The 22,101-nt window shown below is 40.8% G+C and overlaps 3 protein-coding genes across 5 annotated transcripts; 2 read left to right on the top strand and 1 right to left on the bottom strand.

Moving 5' to 3' along the window:
• The first annotated feature begins 264 nt into the window (after positions 1 to 264).
• LOC124037799 (zinc finger protein 774-like) lies at positions 265 to 9,044 on the top strand. Of its 2 annotated transcripts, none has more exons than XM_046352872.1 (6): positions 265 to 671; positions 3,564 to 3,614; positions 3,782 to 3,967; positions 4,402 to 4,620; positions 5,954 to 6,041; positions 6,203 to 9,044. In XM_046352872.1, exons 2-6 carry the CDS (start codon positions 3,603 to 3,605, stop codon positions 6,820 to 6,822), a joined length of 1,125 nt encoding a protein of 374 aa, XP_046208828.1. In that variant the 5' UTR covers positions 265 to 671; positions 3,564 to 3,602; the 3' UTR covers positions 6,823 to 9,044. The 2 variants fall into 2 exon arrangements, with proteins under 2 accessions (XP_046208828.1, XP_046208827.1); XM_046352871.1 differs by having other exon boundaries at positions 266 to 671; positions 3,564 to 3,653.
• A 3,275-nt stretch (positions 9,045 to 12,319) lies between these two features.
• Positions 12,320 to 15,990, top strand: LOC124037078 (CMRF35-like molecule 8). 2 transcript variants are annotated; one of them, XM_046351718.1, is made up of 6 exons: positions 12,320 to 12,525; positions 13,078 to 13,407; positions 13,531 to 13,857; positions 14,073 to 14,337; positions 14,553 to 14,653; positions 14,828 to 15,990. In XM_046351718.1, the coding sequence occupies exons 1-6, from the start codon at positions 12,477 to 12,479 to the stop codon at positions 14,881 to 14,883; spliced, it is 1,128 nt and encodes a 375-aa protein (XP_046207674.1). In that variant the 5' UTR covers positions 12,320 to 12,476; the 3' UTR covers positions 14,884 to 15,990. The 2 variants fall into 2 exon arrangements, with proteins under 2 accessions (XP_046207674.1, XP_046207673.1); XM_046351717.1 differs by having other exon boundaries at positions 14,070 to 14,337.
• Positions 15,696 to 18,319, bottom strand: LOC124038659 (polymeric immunoglobulin receptor-like). The gene is made up of 4 exons (XM_046354763.1): positions 18,163 to 18,319; positions 17,591 to 17,728; positions 16,071 to 16,397; positions 15,696 to 15,827 (listed from the first exon to the last, which is right to left on the bottom strand). Exons 1-4 carry the CDS (start codon positions 18,317 to 18,319, stop codon positions 15,739 to 15,741), a joined length of 711 nt encoding a protein of 236 aa, XP_046210719.1. The 3' UTR covers positions 15,696 to 15,738.
• Positions 18,320 to 22,101: the final 3,782 nt, after the last annotated feature.

Below are 22,101 nucleotides of genomic sequence, written 5' to 3'. Positions count from 1 at the left end.
TATAATGTAATAAAATACCCCCTATAAGTATGTTCTTCTTCGTACATTGGTCTCTAGTTAAATCATTCGACGGTCCTTTTCGTTCTATGACAAACGTAGGGCAGTAGCATTCACTTTCATGTATGCATAGCACTTGGCAGTAAAATAGGAAAGTATTTTCAAACTCGGTGGTATTTGGTCTTCTCGTGTCTCCGTATGTAAATAATAAACTTTTCCTCCGAGAGGAAGAGGCAAAGCGAGAGGTTTCACTCTCGCCAACGTCTGTCCAAAAAAAGCACAATGCGTTTCTATGGGCTTATTTTGGATCTAAGCTTGTCGCCTTCCTTCACGACTTTCGGACAACCAACTTCCATTGTTAGGGCGGAGACATGAGCATCTCGTCATTATACACAGATATCTGTTTTACCCGGCCCTGTCTAGATGGGATACAGATTTGTGTCGAATTGACGTACATATTTTTGCATTTTAGCTAACCCCAACTATTTTCCTAACCTTAATCTAATGACCATAACGTGCTACTCTAATTCTCATAACCTGCTGCGTAAATTCCCCTAAACTCTACTTACGAAAATTCAATTTTGACGAAAACTGTATCCCTTCTAGACATAACCGCTTTTACCCGACCCTCACAGATAATTCTGAAAAGCGTCCATGTAGCTAGCTACAGACAGGTAAATATATTTTCTGCATATATATTTTTCTAAACATATGAGTTTTATAATATTGCCATTTGATACGTTGGGTGTGTAGCTAACATTAACTATAAAAGCCATCTAGAACTATGTATCTACAATAGCTAGCTAGGTTAACGTTAGCTAACGTTAGTTAGGGCAATTTAGGGCTTTTTGATATGGCCGAGTATCAAAACTGTTTTTTAAATTCATAATCAATATGCTGAAACAAGTCGTGATATTTTTAAGACCAATGCATAAGTTATTCGGAACACACGTTTTCAGATGACTTGTATCTTGCTAAATTTGTATTTTAGATACTGCATACGCACCAATATTTACCAAATGGTCACTCAATTCTGGAATTGATTAGCTTGTTCTACTGTATAATTAGTAGCGCGCGCAAATGAATCACTCACATCGATATTGAAATTATTGGAACTGAGACAATAACAGCAGCGACATGTACCGTTTGCGCTCTTCTAACAGACAACCCTCAATGAACTTGTGTATACTATATACACTACATGTGGACACCCCTTCAAATAGTGGATTTGGCTATTTCAGCTGTTGCTAGTTGTATAAAATCGAGCACACCGCCATGCAATCTCCATAGACAAACATTGGCAGTAGAATGGCCCTACCGAAGAGCTCAGTGACTTTCATCATGGCACTGTCATAGGATGCCATCTTTTCAACAAGTCAGTTCATCAAATTTCTGCCCTGCTATAGCTACCCGGGCAACTGTAAGTGCTGTGGAAACATCTAGGAGCAACAACGGCTCAGCCGTGTAGTGGTAGGACACAAGCTCAGAGAATGTGACTGATGAGTGCTGAAGCGTGGAGTGTGTAAAAATCGTCTGTCCTCGGTTGCAACACTCACTACCGAGTTCCAAACTGCCCCTGGAAGCAATGTCAGCAAAATAACTGTTCTTCAGGAGCTTCATGAAATGGGTTTGCATGGCCGAGTAGCCGCACAGAAGCCTAAGATCACCATGCGCAATGCCAAGCGTCGGCTGTAGTGGTGTAAAGCTTGCCAACTTTGGACTCTGGAGCAGTGGAAATGCGTTCTCTGGAGTGATAAATCACACTTCACCATCTGGCAGTCTTGACGGACAAATCTGGGTTTGGTGAATGACAGAAGAACGCTACCTGCCCCAATGCCTAGTGCTAACGGTAAAGTTTGGTGGAGGAGGAATAATGGTCTGGGGGCTGTTTTTCATGGTTTGGGCTAGACCCCTTGGAGCCAGTAAAGGGAAATCTTAACGCAACAGTAAACAATGAAATTCTAGAATGTTCTGTGCTTCTAACTTTGTGGCAACAGTTTGGGGAAAGCCCTTTCCTGTTTCAGCATGACAATGCCCCCCGTGCAAAAAGCGATCTCCGTACAGAAATGGTTTGTCGAGATCGGTGTGGAAGAACATGAATGGCCTGCACAGAGCCCTGACCACAACCCAATCGAATCGAATGCCTTTGGGATGAATTGGAACGCCAACTGTGAGCCAGGCCTGACGCCCAACATCCATCACTCCATCACTCTCCTTATTTGTCTTATAGCCCTTACACAGCCTGGCAGTGTGTTTGATCATTGTCCTTTTTAAAAACAAGTGATAGTCCCACTAAGCACAAACCAGATGGGATGGTGTATTGCTGCAGAATGCTGTGGTAGCCATGTTGGTTAATTGTGCCTTGAATTCTAAATAAATCACAGACGGTGTCACCAGCAAAGCACCATCACACACGCTTCACGGTGGGAACCACACACGCAGAGATCATCCGTTCACCTACACTGCGTCTCACAAAGACATAGCAATTGGGACCAAAAATCTCAAATTTGAACTCATCAGACCAAGCAAGTCTCTTCTTATGATTGGTGTCCTTTAGTAGTGGTTTCTTTGCAGCAATTCGACCATGAAGGCCTTATTGACACAGTCTTCTCTGAACAGTTGATGTTGAAATGTGTCTGTTACTTGAACTCTGTGAAGCATTTATTTGGGCTGCAAGGCTGGTAACTCTAATGATCTTATCCTCTGCATCAGAGGTAACTTTGGGTCTTCCTTTCCTTTGGCGGTCCTCATGAGGGCCAGTTTCATCATAGCGCGTGATGGTTTTTCCAACTGTACTTGAATAAACTTTCAAAGTTCTTGACATTTTCCGAATCGGCTGCTCTTCCTGTCTTAAAGTAATGATGGACTGTCATTTCTTTTTGCTTATTTGTGCTGTTCTTGTCATAATATGGACTTGTTTTTTTTACCAAATAGGGCTATCTTCTGTATACCACCCCTACCATGTCACAACACAACTGATTGGCTCAAACGCATTAAGATGGAAATATGTTTAACAAATGAACTTTTAACAAGACACTCCTGTTAATTGAAATGCATTCCAGGTAATTGCCTTATGAAGCTGGTTGAGAATGCCAAGAATGTGCAAAGCTGTCATCAAGGCAAAGGGTGGCTACTTTGAAGAATCTCAAATATAAAATATATTTTGATTTAACACTTTTTTCATTACTACATGATTCCATATGTTATTTCATAGTTTTGATTTCTTCACTGTTATTCATTTTATTCACACTGGCCTTGACTTTGAATGAGGAATCAACTCTTTTGCCAGTTCACTCAACTTATTTGGTGGGCCTAGTCCTCTTAGCATTGTGAATGCAATGTTTAGCATTGAAGATTTTACAAAAACACATTGACTTAAACTTAACTTGCAATTAATTTGTTTTGTTTGATGTACATTTCAAGTGAAAAATCTGAGTCTCATCATCATTCCGTTACTATGGAATTGCCCTTTAGCTAACATCGCCATTGTTGCCTTTTATTTTGGCTTTGTTGTTAAGCCTTTTGATCTAACTCAACATTTGGGTGGTTTATTTTGTTATTGACAGGTCACGAGTCTGATCATCATCTGCTGAAAATTGGATCCAATGGATCAGTATGTGAGATATGGAAATATTGGTCAGACAGAAGAGCTTTTTGTAGGTTGAGCCAAATTTGATCCATTCTTCAAAATGAGAAACAATTGAATTATACAATATCTAAAATAATCAACTAGATGTTTTATTGATCTATGGTTTATTCTAACACCAACCGTTGTCTGTTCTAGGATCAATCATTGCATTGGAGTGAGGTTAAAGAGGAGGCGGAAGAATGTCAGATTTCAGCTGTGCCATTAGGAGTTGAAACGTCACAGGTTTTTAAAAAAGAGGACACTGATGGACAAGATCCTTCCTTTGAAACAGTTTCAGACGTCCATGGAGTCGCAGAGCAAGAGCGTGGACCTAAAGGCAAGGTAAGTAGCTCCTCAACACTTTGCAAAGCCAGGAGTTATACCCTATAAAAGTCCCGCCTGCTTCCTGGTGCAGTCTCATACTGTTTTTGAATGGGCGTCAAGCTTTTATCACCAAATACATGAAAATGGCGTCAATCAAATGTATTTATAAAGCCCTTTTTTACAATAGCTGATGTATAGATATACATACAATTATATTTGTAAGTTAATTTACCTTTACCCAATGTCTTTTATGAAGGTTTTCGACAGAAAAAAAAATGCAAGGCATCAGAAGTAAAATAATCCAGGAATAGGAATATAATTGTACATGCATGTATATCTTTAATGCCTGGAGTCTCATCATCATTCCGTTACTATGGAATTGCCCTTTAGCTAACATCAACATTTTATGGTATAAGCTTGATACTGAATGAATGATGTTTTCTCTGTGTAAGGTGCTGCCTTCACCAGCCCCAGTCAAAGAGGAGTCTGAAGAATGCTCCCTTCTGCCAGCAGATGAAGAGGAGGTTACCTTAATTACAGTGAAGGAAGAAGAGAATGAAGATGAGAATATTGTGAAAGTGTCAGTGCCTTGGGAGCCGTTGGAAACACCACCATCATACTCGGATACAGATGATACGGAGGACAGTGAGATGGAAGGTGATAATGTGCGGGTGAGTTTAAGCATTTAATAACAGTGAAATAGACACTTTGAGATGTTTTGTATGGTCAAACTGAACGTTTTTTTGTTCCACTAGTTTTGAACATTCTTTACCCTACCTATTATAAGCTGTGTACACCAAACCACAAAACGAGCCTTCAACCGTCATGTGTTCTGACACTATGTGACTGCATTTGGAGTGTGCTACTGACATACAATAAGTAGGCTATAGGTATAGCGAAAATGTCTAAACTTAAACCAGATCTGAACTCGAGAACCAACTTCTCTCATTGAAAACAGCATATGTGACATAGAGATTAGTCAGGAACATTTATTCCATTGCCAAAATGGACAAAAAATTGCAAAGTCAGTATCTTCCAATACTGAGTTTTGTGAGATTTGAGATTTGGGTTGGGTTTTGATTTCAACAATGCTCACTAACGTGGGATAAAGAACTGCGGTGATTGAGCCATATCCAATTGTACGGCAGAGCACACAGACTCTAGCTATTTTGTCATTAACTTATACTGTTGACATTTAGAAAGTTCACATAGAAAATTCCATTGAACTGTCTTGTGTTGATTAAAAACAGCTGGACATAATGAAATCGCATCTAAAAAAGATTTTTTTTTCCAAAAGCCTAGTGTCGAATAAAAATGAAGTGATTCAAGTGTTTCCATTATCCATTTAGGCAAAGGAATTGTCGACAGCCTGTGTGCTCTCCTATATGTTTTATGTCTCAGGTTGCGAGCAATAGCCAGAATGGATAGATTGCCAGAATTTACTCATATTTGCAATGTTCGAATAATTCTCATGTGCCAACATATCGCTACGGTCCGTTCCATGGTGTGACTTGCACTCCTGTAGATATGAAATAATACTTGGATGGTGAAACATGCATTAAGCAACATTTCTTTTGTCAAACTTAATCTATACTGCACCAAACACCTTAGCTAGATGTAAAATTGTGCCACTAAAACCTCCTCTGTAAAACTTGATTTCATAAGTTATCTTAGATTCATTCTGACTGTTTTGAGGAAGTGGTACTAGCTTTGTACCTATGGTGTCTCATGGGGGACAAACACCCAGTATCTGCCACATTGAACCACACCCCCAAGACTGAAATTTTGTTTTTCTTCACGAGCAACAGAAAAACGTGCAATCGGTGCATTCAGTCGCTTTTTAAGCCTAATGCTTCATAATAAAGTTAAGATTTCACAAACACGAAGCATAGCTTTCTTGAGCAGATACTAGCTTGAGTGCTGGGTCTAGTTAGTATTTAGCCAATTGTTGAAGGTAACTGACTTTCGGACTCAACTGAATTCACCCTCATCTCTGCTTCAAAGGACTGTGAATACGATGAGCATGACGTTTCAGTAGGATTGAAGATTGAAGATTGCAGCAGGACATCATTGGATCAAGGGACTGCACCAGGTACAGATGAAAAAGCGAATAATGTTGATATCAGTGTGTAACATAGGTGGAGTGGATTGCAGTTAATGTGTAGACATATGATTGTGTTTCATTAGCTCATTAGCTACGGCTCTTTATTGAAATAGAACTGCAATTCATTTTGTTTTTCCTCTTTCCTTTAGGTGACTCTAAAGGTGTGTCGTCCTTCTATCCTTGCCCCCAATGTGCCCTCGGCTTCACCATAGAGCGCTTTTTCCATGGGCACCTCAAGAGGGACCACCCCAAAGAGTACATCGCAATGTTGAAGTCTGGGAAAATCATAGCAAAAAAAGAAAACAGTTTACAGCTGACCCCAGCCACCTGCCCGCAATGTGGCAAAAGCTTCTACAATAAATATGTCATGCAAACGCATCAGAGGACTCACACAGGGGAGAAACCCTATCATTGTGTAGACTGTGGGAAGAGCTATGTCTGCGCTGAATCACTTAAAACACACAGAAGGACTCACACTGGGGAGAGACCATATAAATGCTTTGAGTGTGGGAAAGGATTTGGAGAACGATCCCAACGGATTAGACATGAAATGATCCACACAGGAAGACCATATAAATGCTCTCAATGTGATAAATGTTTTTGCTTTTCCAGAGATTTTAAGAGACATCAGTTGACACATAAGAAGACCCACACTGGACATAGACCCTATAATATCCGCAGGTGTAAGAAGTCCTCTGGCCAGCTAGATGCTATCAAAGCACAACAGAAAACACACAAAGGAAAAAAGTATTTTCAGTGCTCTGTGTGACAATTGTTTTTGATTTTTCAAAGACCATACCATACATCAGTTGACACGTACAGGGGAGAAATCGTTCACACAGCACCTAATGTCCTATAAACACCAGCCTGAGAGGCTTGAAGGAAGTCACAATATCATCTGCTACAGAATCGCAAAGTGTCAAAGATGTGTGCCCTCGACTCAAACTTTAACCATAACATTCAACACTGGCAGACATTTGATATTGGTAGTTAAATAGGTCAAAAGTATGAACATCTTTACTTAGTTCCAACAGATAATTCTAGACTAATAAGGGAAATGTCTTCCCACACATATAATCATGCTTATTACATACCAATTAATATAATCAGTAAATCAAATACTGGAAAATAATTGATCAATTCATTTTCCCTTTACAGTCCCCCCTTTGGTCAAACAGACGTAAACATACGTGTCGCGCCCTATGACCACAGATGCCTTAATGCATATAGATTACTACAAATTTCAGTGTGTAGACCCCCACAATCAACCTGCCATTTAAACAACAACAACAACCAGTAGCATGATAGAAGTTTCGATAAGATCTCCCCATGCCTGCTACACGTGCTTAGTCTCAGGACGCATGCATTGATAGCTCAGATGCTGTACACAGGTTGCTTCGCTCAGCCCAGTAGTTGAGAGACAGGGCAGTTGTGGAGGCTGTTTTTCAGCTGGTTAGAGAGGCTGGGGTCTTGCACTGATCTGGTCAAATGAATCGGATGCATATAGGTACCCTCTGGGGACTGTATGGCCATCACCTCGAGGAAATAAGATTAATTAGGCCATTACAAATACATATTACCACAAGTACATTCTTGACACTTTTTAACAAGACACACATGATTAGTCATCAACACGTGTCTCCGTTTTTGATTAAACACAGGCATAGTTATACTCTTGTCTCACAACAAAATGATCTACCATTCCCACTGGAACTGTCAGATCCCCCATTGATTTTATTTTCCCCCTTGGTTTTGAATGAGGTTAAGCCCCCTTTCATTAGATATGGTTCTGTGTGGCTCAGTTGGTAGAGCATGGCGCTTGCAAAGCCAGGGTTGTGGGTTTCACACTGGGGACCGCTACGAAAAAATATGAAAATGTATGTACTCAGCACTGTACGTCTCTCTGGATAAGCGCATCTGCTAGATGACTAAAATGTGAATGGAAATGTAATATCATATTTGTATATCTCCTTCAGGATAAACAAATACAGCATATATTACATTTTAAGTACACAGTGCTGAGCTGTCTGTTTTATTTTATTTTACCAGGCAGGTCAAGAACAAATTCTTATTTATAATGAAAGCCTTTTTACCAAACAAAAAGTCACATTAGTTACAATTTCTATTTAATTTGTCCACCTAAAAGTAAAACATTCCATACTCCAGGATTATCCAATAAGTGTCTCAAATTACACATACTCCTATTTTCATTTACTTTAACCTGGAGCCCCAAGTGTGGCTCCCAACAGGTTTTTAAAAATGAAACACTTTTGTTCACAGGGAGGACACAGCACCCTTTACTTTCTCATTATTGGAAGGCATAGTTTGTATTTTAGTCTTAAGTTTTACTGTAGAATTACCAATCTCTGTTGGATATTCTTTATTTGCTATATTATAAATGTCTGTTATTTTTTTATTAATATGTAACTATAAAATACATCAGCCATGTATCAATGTTCACCAAATGAAAAACTTAGTAACTATCACTTGAACTACTCAATCACAGTCATGAAATTTGTCAGGCAACTCAAGGGCTTCACATACTCTTGTTTTTTTTGAGAGAAAAAAAAAGTATTTATTGTCCTGTCAGAGAAATGTCACATTGCAACACGACTGCCTTCTCAACCTAATCTTATATTTAGACCAAAAGCTCCAGCCATTCGCACGGCTGGCCCTTCACATACCACCATCTTTTCGCCATGTTTTTGTAACTTTGTTCTACCATGACAAAAGAAGCAGACATCTAACAGGGGATGGTGAAAGGCAAGTCACAAATATAGAACCATAGTTCCAAAAGTAGACCAGTGGCAACCCATCATTCAGGGCATGTGGGGTAGAGCCTACCTGTTTAGCAAAAAAATACAAATATATATTTTTTGTTATTGTTGTTGACGGTTTTGCATGTTATTTTGGCATTAATACGTGTCACATATCAGTTCGCAAACAATGTAAAAGAACAACAAGTTAATAAAGCCTCATACAAACATGGTCTCTTTTTTTGCTTTCTTGAGTAAGGCAGCTCCAAAATGCAGGTGTTTCAGCCTAGCTCAGTGCTTTCTGTGGTGGTGGGGCAGGCAGCGTAAAGTACAGAGCGTAGGGGTTGGTAATGTCCTCTACTTGTGCTGTGATTGGCTCAGTGTTCTGTCACTCATGGGGTCACTACGTCACCACAAAATCTACAAGGAGAGCTCGGAAATTCAAGCCCCTTGGGTGCTGCCATAGATTTACATTAGAAGTCCCCATCCAAGAAGTTTGGCCACAGATACAATTACGTCAAATCACGTTATATCTACCGAAGCTTTGATTGGATTGATCATGTCAACATTATGCTTTCAAAATCTTAGTTAGCAAGCTAGACAAGCAGTCATCATGAATCAAGTTGAAAATCTACTTGTCATATGAGGAGAAAGTATAGATAAAACTTATTGGTGCTCATCGGCCATTGGACATAAACATGACACAAGTTGGAAATCGCAAATTCAACGATGATTGGTTTGGAAGGAATCAGTGGCTAACTGCAAGCGTTGCAAAGCAGTATCAAAAAGGAGACCGAGGGTTGCTAAACCCTGGTCCCTGACAGCGGAACTCACAGAATTCACAATTGTGACCATCAGTGTTGAGATTAGAGAGAGAACCCAGCAGATTGCACCTCCTAGAGATGTATACGGCTTGTTGAAGTGAAGTAATCACAATTCTACCTTGAACGGGCCGGTGCTCCCCCCCTTGTCTGGTTTCACAGAACCAGATCGAGTGGTCGTGCCACCCCCAGGGCTTCTCAACCTTAGTCACTAAACTGAACCAACAACGTGACACTGAACACAGGCTCTTTGTGGCTGACTTTTTAAAACTAATCTGAACAAGATTTCACTAACCCTGCTACACAAAATACACACAGTAACACATCTTTTTTGTATAGCAGTGTCACAAAGGAGATCAGCCGGTGGTTGCTAATCGCTAGTCCCGGAGAGCTCTAGCAATTGTGTGGTCAGTAATCTGATTGGTTACTTTTCCACCAGGCCAACACCGCCAAGGCAGATGTCACTTGAGTTTTAAAGATTTAGTTTTGCAGCTCCACCGCACAAACCACACACAGCTGATTTGGTTTTCCACTCTGCTGACCTTGTACTTACAGAATTCCTGACTTTGTTCAGACTGCCACGGTACAGAAAGTCCATTGGTGTCTGATACTAGTATACATTTTTAACCAAGTTGACTACAACAAGACCAATATTAAAGACCAATATTACTACTTGATGATACAACGAGGCTCTTTATACCAAAATCTACATACTTTTGTATATATAGTGTATGTGGACACCCCTTCAAATTAGTGGATTTGGCTATTTCAGCCACACGCGTTGCTGACAAGTGTATAAAATTGAGCACACAGCCATGCAATCTCCACAGTCAAACATTGGCAGCAGAATGGCCTTATTGAAGAGCTCAGTGATGTGCCACCTTTCCAACAAGTCAGTTCGTCAAATTTCTGCCCAGCTTGAGCTGCCCCGGTCAACTTTAAGGGCTGTTATTGTGAAGTGGAAATGTCTAGAAGCAACAATGGCTCAGTGCCTTCAGAAAGTATTCACACCCCTTGACTTTTTCCACATTTTGTTGTATTACAGCCTGAACTTAAAATTTATAAAATTTAGATTGTTGGTCACTGGCCTACACAATACCCAATAATATTAAATTAGATTTTTTTTTCTCACATTTTTTACAAGTTAAATGCTGTAATGTCTTGAGTCAATAAGTATTCTAAGGACAAGCCCTCCACTAACCCGGACGACGCTGAGCCAATTGTGCGCCGCCCCATGGGTCTCCTGGTCGCGGCCGGCTGCGACAGAGGCTGGACTCAGAATCTCTAGTGGTACAGCTAGCACTGTGATGCAGTGCCTTAGACCGCTGTGCCACTCGGGAAGCCCCGAGTTACAGTTTTGACTTAATCTACTTGAACATCTATGGCAAGACCTGAAAATGGTTGTCTAGAAATGATCAACGACCAATTTTTTGAAAACAATAATGGGCAAATGTTGCACAATCCAGGAGTGGATGCTCTTAGTATTTCTTACCCAGAAAGACTCACAGCTGTAATTGCTGCCAAAGGTGCTTCTCAAAAGTATTGACTCAGGGGTGTGAATATGTATGTAGATGGTTATTCACACGATTAACATTTTCAAAAAATATGTTTTCACTTTGTCATTATGGGGTATGGTGCGTAGATGCGTGAGGGAAAAAAATAATCCATTTTGAATTCAGGCTGTATAACGCAACAAAATGTGGAATAAGTCAAGGGATATGAATATTCTCTGAAGGCACTGTACCAAGGGAAGACAACCTCTCAGTGAGAGAAACCATGCACGGAATGCTCCACAAAAGAGGAGAACACGTTTGACTCACCTCCAGAAAGCTAATTCTGAAGCGTTGCCGAGCACCGAGCACTGGCAAAAACCTTAGCATCCCATCCTCATCGCCATCTATAATGGGGATTTCAAGGTGAATAAAAGAGAAGAGCAGTCGCACATAAAGTCTATCAAAATCAATCTGCATTCATACAAGTTGCAACAGGGAGTCACCTCCAGCACAGAAAATGTCAAAGGGGAGATTTTAAACGCCACTAGCAGAGCCACACAAGGAAGAATACGTGTCAATGCTGTCAGTGTTGCTCAGAGTTTCATCAGAGCGGCTCACCTGAAAACCCATCTCCTCAGTCACAGTGGAACCAAAACACTCGTCCGCTCTAACTGTGGGAAAAGGCTCAACCAGGAATGAAACTTAGAAAATCAACATTAGAGTAAAGTTGTAATGAACCTCCATCTGTAGAAGTACAGATATGATGATGAATGTGAGTAGTAGGTGAATTAACAACTTATTATGAATTATAATAAATTGCAATAACACAACATTAGTTATATTACAGTGGTATGAATTGGATCATCATTAAGTGAAATCATCTAATTCAGTTCCCAATACACTAAAATAAAATTATTTTTCATTGTGATGTGATTTAGACAGACTTCCATTGGTGGTTGTCCATTGACTAACTTGATAATCTTCTAACCTCACTCTGACCAAACAAACTGTGGCAATTGTAAGTTGCAACACTTGTGAACACATGTAGACATTCCAGTACAGCGTTGCACAGTAACGGGTTACTATAACGCACGGACCTGTTACTCATAGGAAGTTTCATTGTGTGTCTGACGCACTGATTAGGAAGTGAGAGTCAATGTTCTTGCAAATGCAATCATGCCCTCTGATATGTTCAGATTGATTTACTAGGAGACACTGTGAGCAGACACACTGATGCGGATTGCACCAGCTCACACATTTACATATTACTTTGACATGCTGTACACGTCTATTTGACTAAGAAGAGAGAAGACTAAACATTGATATTGACACAATTAGAACAAATAAGTACACATGGTTCCCCTTTATCTTCTCATCCTTGTCTTTGTCCATGGACCACCAGGTGAGCCTCTCATTTACAATGAATATGTATTATACTTGTATGTTGATGGATGTCTTGGGGGTCTCTAACTTTTGATAGTTAATCAGATTCTAAAGTGTTTTTAAGTCTTGGGTGTGGTAATTGCATTAAAAGCCCTTAAAGAATTGCCTTGGTCATTTCTAAATATTGCAATCCCTAAACAACAAAATATAGGCCGACATATAGTGAAAAATAATCTATGTTTTAGAAATAGGTGCTACATTCAATACTGTTCTCTTGTATTAGAGGAAGCAGTATTAGCATACTGTGAAGAAAAAGGAAATTGTTGTGCAATGTTTTATTGGCCTGTGGTGTCTTAATACCTCACTGTCCACCCGATATCCCCCCTTTTCTTTTGAGTAAAAATTGTATTATACTCATAAATCGTGTTTTTAGCGATACAAACAAATATTTGATATTTGAGCTTTTCAATAGACAGAATAAACCATTATCCAGCTTATTCTAATACAGCTTTCACAAATATATTTGAAATGGATGGCACTGAGCAGTCTACTATCTATTCATTCAACACAGGTTGCAACAGCCTGTGGACGGTGACAAAAAGTACTGCAAAGAGTGGCGGAGCCATCACGATCCCCTGCCACTACCACCGCATGTTCAGAGACCATGTCAAATACTGGTGTAAGGGCAGAACCTGGGCCTTATGTAGAGTGATGGCAAGCACCGACCCACGGCGGAGCAAAGGAGGCATGTCAATCACAGACATCCCAGAGGAGCTGGTCTTCACTGTGACCATGAAGAACCTACAGGAGACTGACACCAACAGGTACTGGTGTGCTCTGAAAGTGGGTGCGATAGGCAAGCCGGATGTCAAGGTTTCCGTGGACCTCACAGTCACCCAAGGTAAGCTCCACTTGAATGTACATTTTTGACCTTACACTAGTTTTTGCATTGCAGAATTTCTGTAAAAAGTCTGCGGAAAGGTAGCACATTACATCAGTAATAATATTGTATCTTTTCCATCAGGCTCTCCTGATCTGTCAGTGGTTGATGAGCTGGTATCTGTTGAGGAGGGGGGCAGTGTCAGTGTACAGTGTCTCTACAGTGACCCACTCAGAGGCAAAGAGAAGAAGTGGTGCAGGAGTGGGGACCGGCATTCCTGTCAGACACAGACAGATACTAGCCAGAATGCATCTGTTGTGATCATTGATGGCAAGAGGGGAGTGTTCAATGTGACAATGAAAGAACTAGAGAAGAAAGATGCTGGCTGGTATTGGTGCTCTGTTGGAGACCTACAGGCTGCAGTTCATATCAATGTCACTCAGAGATCCACAGCACACAGGAACACTGCAGGTCAGTTAATGCTGGTAGAGTGAAGCACTGTTACACTGTAGTTTGTTTGCACCACATTATGCTTGTGCTGTTGTATTCTGTTGAAGCTTTTTTTCTTCATGTTCTTCATTGTTATACTGAAAACACCAACATTGAAGTTGATATTTGCAGTAGCAAAATAAGTTTATTTTTTTGTTTCATTTCTGACTTCCTACCCATGTTTCCTTCCACAGAAGCAGTGACTACTCCAACGCTGCCCATGTTACACTCCGCTTTCTCGACATTCAGAGACTCCACAGCTACCTCTGCCCCAAAGACAAACCCTTCCGCCACAGTAGACTCTGCTCTGACAACATCCTCATATGGCTCTGCAACTCCATATCCATCCGTCTCAGTTCCATACATCACAATCCATTCTTCCACACTGACTTCTTCACTATCAACAGCACAACCTACATGCTGTCCTTCTACCGAATCTACATCTTCTAACAAGAAAATCAGGTATGTTTTGATTGATTACTCAAAGAATTCTATTAAAAGTTCACTATTTTTGCTGCATTACTTCTATGCTTTGCCACAAGATGTCACCCTCTGTATGAAAGTTGATTTACATGTGAGTCAAGTTACGGTTTCTAACTTGTGCTGCTTCCTCAAATTACAACTTTTCTTTTTGTTACCATTCTTTGATCATGATTTTATGTTATTTTCCATTTTAGAAACCTGCCCTGGCATGCTCCTATTCTCATTGTGTTGGCCATGGTGTTGATGGTTATTGTTGTTATGGCTGCAGTTAACATCTATAGATCTTCCACGAATAGTAAGTGCGCTCCTCCTTCAACTTTATCATTTCTCTTTCGGCTCCAAAATTAATAAATACATTTTTAGTGTGTTTTCTTGGGAACATACTGTTTCCTTTTTTTAACCTGACCATTTGATCACTGTTATAAAGCTACCTCATCCCTTGACTTGTCTCTCTCTTCTCTCCTGTCAGATATCAGACTTGTGGAAGGAGAGATGACTGAGCTGGTGATAAATCAAGATCAATGATATCAATTAAAAGAGCCTAAAAATACATTTGGATCATAAACATTACTGTAAGTTTGCTTTAATATCAACCGAAATAATCACATGTACAGTACATGTATTGTAGTAATAACATACAATTAGACAGAACAGAGAAAAAATGCATGAAACATTAAACCATTTCAATAGATTATTCTGTTGTGGCTGCAAACCATTCAAATGAATTGTCATCATAAGAGCTCACATACACACAAATAGATATCATGTGTAATTAACTAACGTTCCCAAACAAATCAATAACTGAATTAAAAGTTCAGGAAAAAGCAATGTGACCACACATTATTGTACAATTAGCATTCATCTTTAGGTAAGGTTTGTATCTTTATAACAGAACTGAAAGAGCTATAAACATTTCAAAAACCTGACATACTGGAGACTGAGATGATCGAATGGATCCTAAGACAGACTGCATCCCTAGGTGAGGGGGATTAAAACGATTAAAATGACACACATTGTCATGTTCCGTTAATTTTGTACATTAAATGAAGAATAAATACAAATGCAGAGACGTTGATTTACCTGTTTCCTGTTTTCCTTAGAGTTGACATAGTGTGTTAAATAAAGTATAATCTAATCATACATGGTCATTTTCATAAGATATTTGGACTCAACGATTTAAGTGATAAAAATACATAGCACTTACTTTGGTAGTCTCTCATCACCAGAGCTGCTGGGATGTTGCATGCCAAAAAATACCAGGCCAACAGCACCTTTCAGCAGAATATCCAGATCTCTCCCAGTCCCAACTAAAAAAAAAAATCAAAATTAGCTTATCTGTTACAGTATATCTACACTAATGAATAAAAAAAAGCAATAGTTTCACCACCACCTTGAGTTATCATCCTCCGTTGCTCTCAGAGTCAAGACCAAAGGGAAAGTAATCAGATTCATGGTTGGAGGAGATATTGCTGTGAGGGGAAGGACATTTGAATCATTGATTTGTGTAGCAAGCATCACATGCAGAGCACTTGTAAATGAAATATAAACAAGTATGATTATTATTGTTATTATAATTATAATTATTCCCTTGTTTCAATAAATGTCTCTTGAAAATGAAAGATGTACAAGGTACAATGGTCTTTTGTCTGCATTATTTGGATTCTGAAGGGGGCTACAAAGCCTTAAATGTGAGTGATAATGAATCAGCTTACATGCGTTAGATGCATTGAGGACTGAGATGTACACCGGGATCTGCTTGTCTCCTGCTATGCACCAGTACCAGTCGTTATCGTTCATCTCCAGATGTCTCATCGTCACAGTGAAGGTGCGTCTCCATGTAGTGATGATCATATCCATGCGATCCTGAGACGCCCGCTCTCCCTCTGCAGTCAAGCGGGAGCTCCAGTTCCCTGCAGGTTTCCCATTCCAACACCACATCTTCTCACTGTCATCCATGTCACTGTAGAGACACTCGGCTGTGGTGCTGTTCCCCTCCCTACCAGACACCATGTTGCTCCTCACCGACACATCTGGGAAGCCTGGAATATGGAAACAGAAACAAAACAGACAAAGCAAGCTCATTCTCGCGCATCACAGAGATCCAGGGTTGGGGTGAATTAAATGTATATTCAGAGGTGGGCAGTATATCTGTTACATTTAAATGACTTCAGAGTGTTTTGTCATTTATAATTCACTGGGCTGAACTAGACTCCAATGTATTCTGTAACAAGATACTTCTGTGGCCCCCTTTCACCCTACATTGGTATCAGAAATCTGTTGGCACTATGATGCGCTCATCTGAGAGCATCTGCTAAATGAACTACATATAAATGTAGTAATGTAAAAATGAACAATTGCAAAGGATGCTGAGTATTATTGCTGAGTATTATTAAAGCCAATAATTCATACCCATTCAAGCAGTTAATTTTGCAGTTAATTTTGGTATGTTCATTTTCACATATACATTTACATTTTGGTAATTTAGCAGACACTTGTTCAGAGTGTCTTGGGGCTCTATTCAATCTGCATTGCGGAAGTTCAGCTTTACAGCATGATTGAAATTTAAAGGCAATGTTCCCGCTTTATCAGAGACTACCTTCAGATTAAACGCTGCCTACTGTATGTCGGCTCAATCGGAAATTACCTTTACATTTCTATCACGGAATCTGAATAGCTTTACATATTTATTGAATAGAGCCCTTACTATTTACAGTCAGTGCATTCCATTACAGTAGATAATCAACATCTCACAGTCATAGCCAGTAAAACGTTTCTGTAACTGTTAAGGAGGATGTTGCTGCTGTTCAGGCAGGCTACTTGCAAACTCCAATTCCAATTTTCCATTTTTTTTTATTTAACCTTTATTTAACTAGGCACGTCAGTTAAAAGAACAAATTGTTATTTACAATGACGGCCTGCCCCGGCCTGCCCCGGATGATGATGGGCCGAATGTGCACCGCCCAGTGGGACTCACAATCACGGCTGGATTGGAACCAGGGACTGTAGCCTCTTGCACTGAGGCCTTAGACCGCTGCGCCACTCAGGAGCAGCATTGATTATGATGATTACTATTGCTTTGATGATGGAATTTCAGTGTACTTCCTGAATTGACTGCAATTGAAATGGAATTCACCCTGCAGAGATGTTAATGACATTTTGTTTTTGAAAGCTCAGCTAAAATCCAACCATGACAAAGCAGGACTATGATAAATAGTATATCACCTGCAGTGACAGTCAGTGACAGAGATGCTTCCATTGTTTCTTCCATTGTCCACAGCACACACATACTCCCCTGTGTCCTGAGTCTGTAGGTTCTGCATGGTCACAGTGAAGACATGCTGGCTGGGGTCATCTGTGATGGACACATCCCCTCATCGCAAAGCAAAGTCAGTACGCACTATGGCAGTGCAGTCTAACTCTCCCTTCATTCTGCACCAGTATTTCACATCCTCCTTGTACCTCTGGTCATAGGGACAGAGAGCAGAAAGAGACTGGCCCCTGTAGAGAGTGACCTGGCTGTCTGTCACCTTACTATTCTTTAGACCTGTGAGAAGAAAAACTACATACTGTATGTTGGCAGAGATTGGGCTAAATCACTAAAAACCAGGAGAGTGATTGAATCAAAATGAACATGGGTTTATGGGAGACATGATGATGACACTCAGTTCTTCATTGGAAGTAATTGGGTGCTGTGGACAAAGACAAGATAACGAGGGCAGGTTACCTGGTGGTGGTACATGGACGACCTGTCCTCTGCTGAGCTACAGATCTCCTGGCTGATACGTTCAGAGATCTCCTACAGGCCTGAGAATTTCTGGACGAAGAACACATTTTCGCGACAGCCAGTGATCTTGTCCAGACCCATCAGTGAAGCATTGGCGCCCCCGATAGCATAAAGAGACACATGATTCTTGAGCTCTTCCAATGACGCTCTCACATTCTCATGGAGCTCACTGCCCATAATGACCAACCCAACCTTAGTCACCGATTCTCCTCTGACACCCTCCCTCTACTCCCTGAGGAGCTCACTCATCATCTCCAGGTGTGGGTCAGTGTCTGTGGTCGAACCAACTGAGCCACGAATAGTCGGCAGAACCCAGAAGATGGGGCAGACACAGCAGTACTTGAGACGGTGTATTTAATGAAGTAAAAAGTGAAGTTCTTCAGGAAAACATGTAACTCCACAACCTGAAAAGGAATCCTACCAGAACAAAGGTAATCCTCCAAGACAAAAAAGGTAAATCCACAAGGTGGAAGGTAAAGCACAAAAAGCCTCAAAAGATACTCAAAAAACAAACAAACAAGAACAAAAAAACAGAATTCCACAAGAGAGTCCACCGGGATCAACAAGAGTTCACAGAGTACTAGGGCTGGGTGCTAACATACAAACACAGAGCAAAGAACAGAGGAAAACAAAGGGTTTAAATACAATCAGGGGAAACGAGGCACAGGTGCAAATAATAATGGGGATCAAGGGAAAACAAAAGGTCAAAAGGCACAATGGGGGCATCTAGTGACCAAAAAACGGAACAACCCTGGCCAAATCCTGACACTCCCTGTTGTTTAGGGGAGTGCTGAGGTTGAACGCTACCGTGTCACTGTGTTGACTATATGGAACCAGACCCACTCGAACCTGGTCCTGCCCCAGGTAGAAGCAGTGCAGCAGTGATCAGAGGAAGTCTTTGATAAGCTCAAACTCCTGATGCATGATGCTCTGGGATCTGTCATCCAGAATAATCATGATATCGATGGATGCTCCCTGGGAACAGACCGGCAGAACAAACATGAATTACAAGTCTACCTAATTGTTTAAAACATAATGTATGGTTTTATGTTGTAATATGTCACGCCCTGACCTTAGATATCTCTGTTTTCTATATATAGTTTGGTTAGGTCAGGGTGTGACTAGGGTGGGTATTCTAGGTTTTTGTATGTCAAGTTTTTTTTGTATGTCTAGGGTTTTTGTATGTCTAGGGGTTTTGTATGTCTAGGGGTTTTGTATGTCTACGTTGGTCTGATATGGTTACCAATCAGATTGGGGATCATATTTAGGCATGCCCCCCCCCCTTTCTGGTGTGGGATCTTGTCTATGTGTAGTGGCCTGTCAGCACTATATTGTATAGCTTCACGTTTCGGTTGTTATTTTGTTCGTTTGTTCGGTGTTCATTCTTTTAATAAAAGGAATGCATTCTCTGGATTGAAGCGCCTTGAATACCAATGCCCATGAGAGAAACACCATGTTTCCTTAGAAGATGTGCTGACACTTCCATGTCATAGGGATCAGTGGATTCTCCATCTGTGATGACAATTCCAATTTGTGGAACACCCTCACTTGCCCTGCTGCCTTTAACCTTCTTAACCAGAGCCATCATAAGTCTCAGGGCCTTTCCAGTATATGCGTCACCTCCCGTTTGTACAACGGAGTAAATACCCTTCAGGATTTCACTTCTATTCATATGATCATTGAGCCTGAACACAACTTCTGGTGATGCACTAAACTTCATCAGACTGATTCTGATATGGTCGGTGCCCACAAACAAAGAGTGCACCAGGATATCCAGAAATCTCTTCATCATCATAAAGTCTATATGTTGTATGCTAGTAGATTCATCCATCAGGATAACAACATCAGCCTTCACTCCCTGTGGGGAAACTGAAAGAAGAGCTGTTTGTCACAAAATTGATGATAGTGTAACATTACAAATGAACTACATAAGGATAAACTGCTGAAAATATTTTACTACCTTCTCCCTGAGCTTCTGCCACTTTGCTGGGGTAGACAATCAGAAGAATGACAAATGTCTATTTGGACCCCATTTTCACGCTTTTGTTGAAAGACAAATATTAGAAATACATAGTTATTTAACCTGCAACTAGACAAACTCAGAGATGTTTATTACTAAGACTACTATTTTATTACTTTATTACCCCTATACCATTACTATGACTACTAATGACAATTACATATGTGTTGCTATATTACTTACCTGATTCATCAAGAAATGTAAAGAAGATGTCCACTGTATTTTAACCAGAAATCCCCACTCTCAGATTTGACTGTACACCCCTCATAGTTTGCAGGTCATGGGAGACACAAATATTCTCTGCCAGCAAAGTACTACTGTCCTTCCTCAGACCACAGACTGTATTGTCATATGGATGCATAATTGCCATGGTAACACAACAGGAGCACACACACACGATATGTGAGCACACAGCATTATCATTGTCATCACTTAGATACAGTACTTCCTGTGAAATTCTCATAAATGAACAAAAAAAACTGCTATGGTCCAACACTTGTGATAAAAAGGACCCACGAGTTTTGTCGGTAACACTAGTAGGTTGGTTGTAGAATACCAAGTTCTAGTAGCTGCTTCACCACTCTATTTTGAGTGCCTGAGAATATTGGATTTCAAGGTTTCCCGGTGTGAGCAGAAACAAATATCAATAGTGCTACTGCTCAATTTGTTTTCCATTTGCAGGTCCACCTGTGTCTCTGGCGACTCAAATGATTATTTCCAAGTGAACAGAACATGGTTTGAGGTCTGACCATTTCTGGTTGTTTAGGAAAATGCTGCTTGTTTTGCTTATGACAATATCGAGAACATACTGACATGGCAACTCAGCCACTGACCGCAAGGCTCTATAGCTGTCAGACTGGCCAATAGCTTTTACCCCCAGACCACCAGGCTGCTGAATAGCTACCACTAGGCAGCTACCTGCTCCCCCCCTTCCCCCAACAGATATTTACCCTGCCCCCACCCCCAATGGATATGTATCATTGTTACAGTTGTTAAAAACAGTAGATATACAAAAGTATCTACTGCAGACACCGCTACAGATGAGCTGATTCAGCTATTTCAGTATGTAGACCCCCCCCCACACACACACACACTGTTCACTCAATTAGGTTAGTACTGTGGAGCAACTAAACTCAGCAAAAAAATAAACGTCCTCTCACTGTCAACACGTTTATTTTCCAGAAAACTTAACGTGTGTAAATATTTGTATAAACATAACCAGATTCAACAACTGAGACATAAACTGAACAAGTTCCACAGACATGTGACTTACAGAAATTGAAGAATGTGTCCCTGAACAAAGGGGAGTCAAAATCAAAAGTAACAGTCAGTATCTGGTGTGGCCACCAGCTGCATTAAGTACTGCAGTGCATCTCCTCCTCATGGACTGCACCAGATTTGCCAGTTCTTGCTGTGAGATGTTACCCCACTCTTCCACCAAGGCATCTGCAAGTTCCCGGACATTTCTGGGGGGAATGGCCCTAGCCCTCACCCTCCGATCCAACAGGTCCCAGGCGTGCTCAATGGGATTGAGATCCGGGCTCTTCACTGGCCATGGCAGAACACTGACATTCCTGTCTTGTAGGAAATCACATACAGAACGAGCAGTATGACTGGTAGCATTGTCATGCTGGAGGGTCATGTCAGGATGAGCCTACAGGAAGGGTTGAGATTGCCTGCAATGACAACAAGCTCAGTCCGATGATGCTGTGACACACCGCCCCAGACCATGACGGTCCCTCCAAATCGATCCCGATCCAGAGTACAGGCGTCGGTGTAACGCTCATTCCTTCGACGATAAACACGAATCCGACCATCACCCCTGGTGAGACAAAACCACGGCTCGTCAGTGAAGAGCACCTTTGCCAGCCTGTCTGGTCCAGCAACGGTGGGTTTGTGCCCATAGGCGACGTTGTTTCTGGTGATGTCTGGTGAGGAC

The sequence above is a fragment of the Oncorhynchus gorbuscha genome, linkage group LG06 (assembly GCF_021184085.1).
Source record: "Oncorhynchus gorbuscha isolate QuinsamMale2020 ecotype Even-year linkage group LG06, OgorEven_v1.0, whole genome shotgun sequence".
Taxonomy (NCBI): Eukaryota; Metazoa; Chordata; class Actinopteri; order Salmoniformes; family Salmonidae; genus Oncorhynchus; species Oncorhynchus gorbuscha.
The sequence above is the reverse complement of the archived record's forward strand: the minus strand, read 5'-3'. Positions and strand labels throughout refer to the sequence as shown.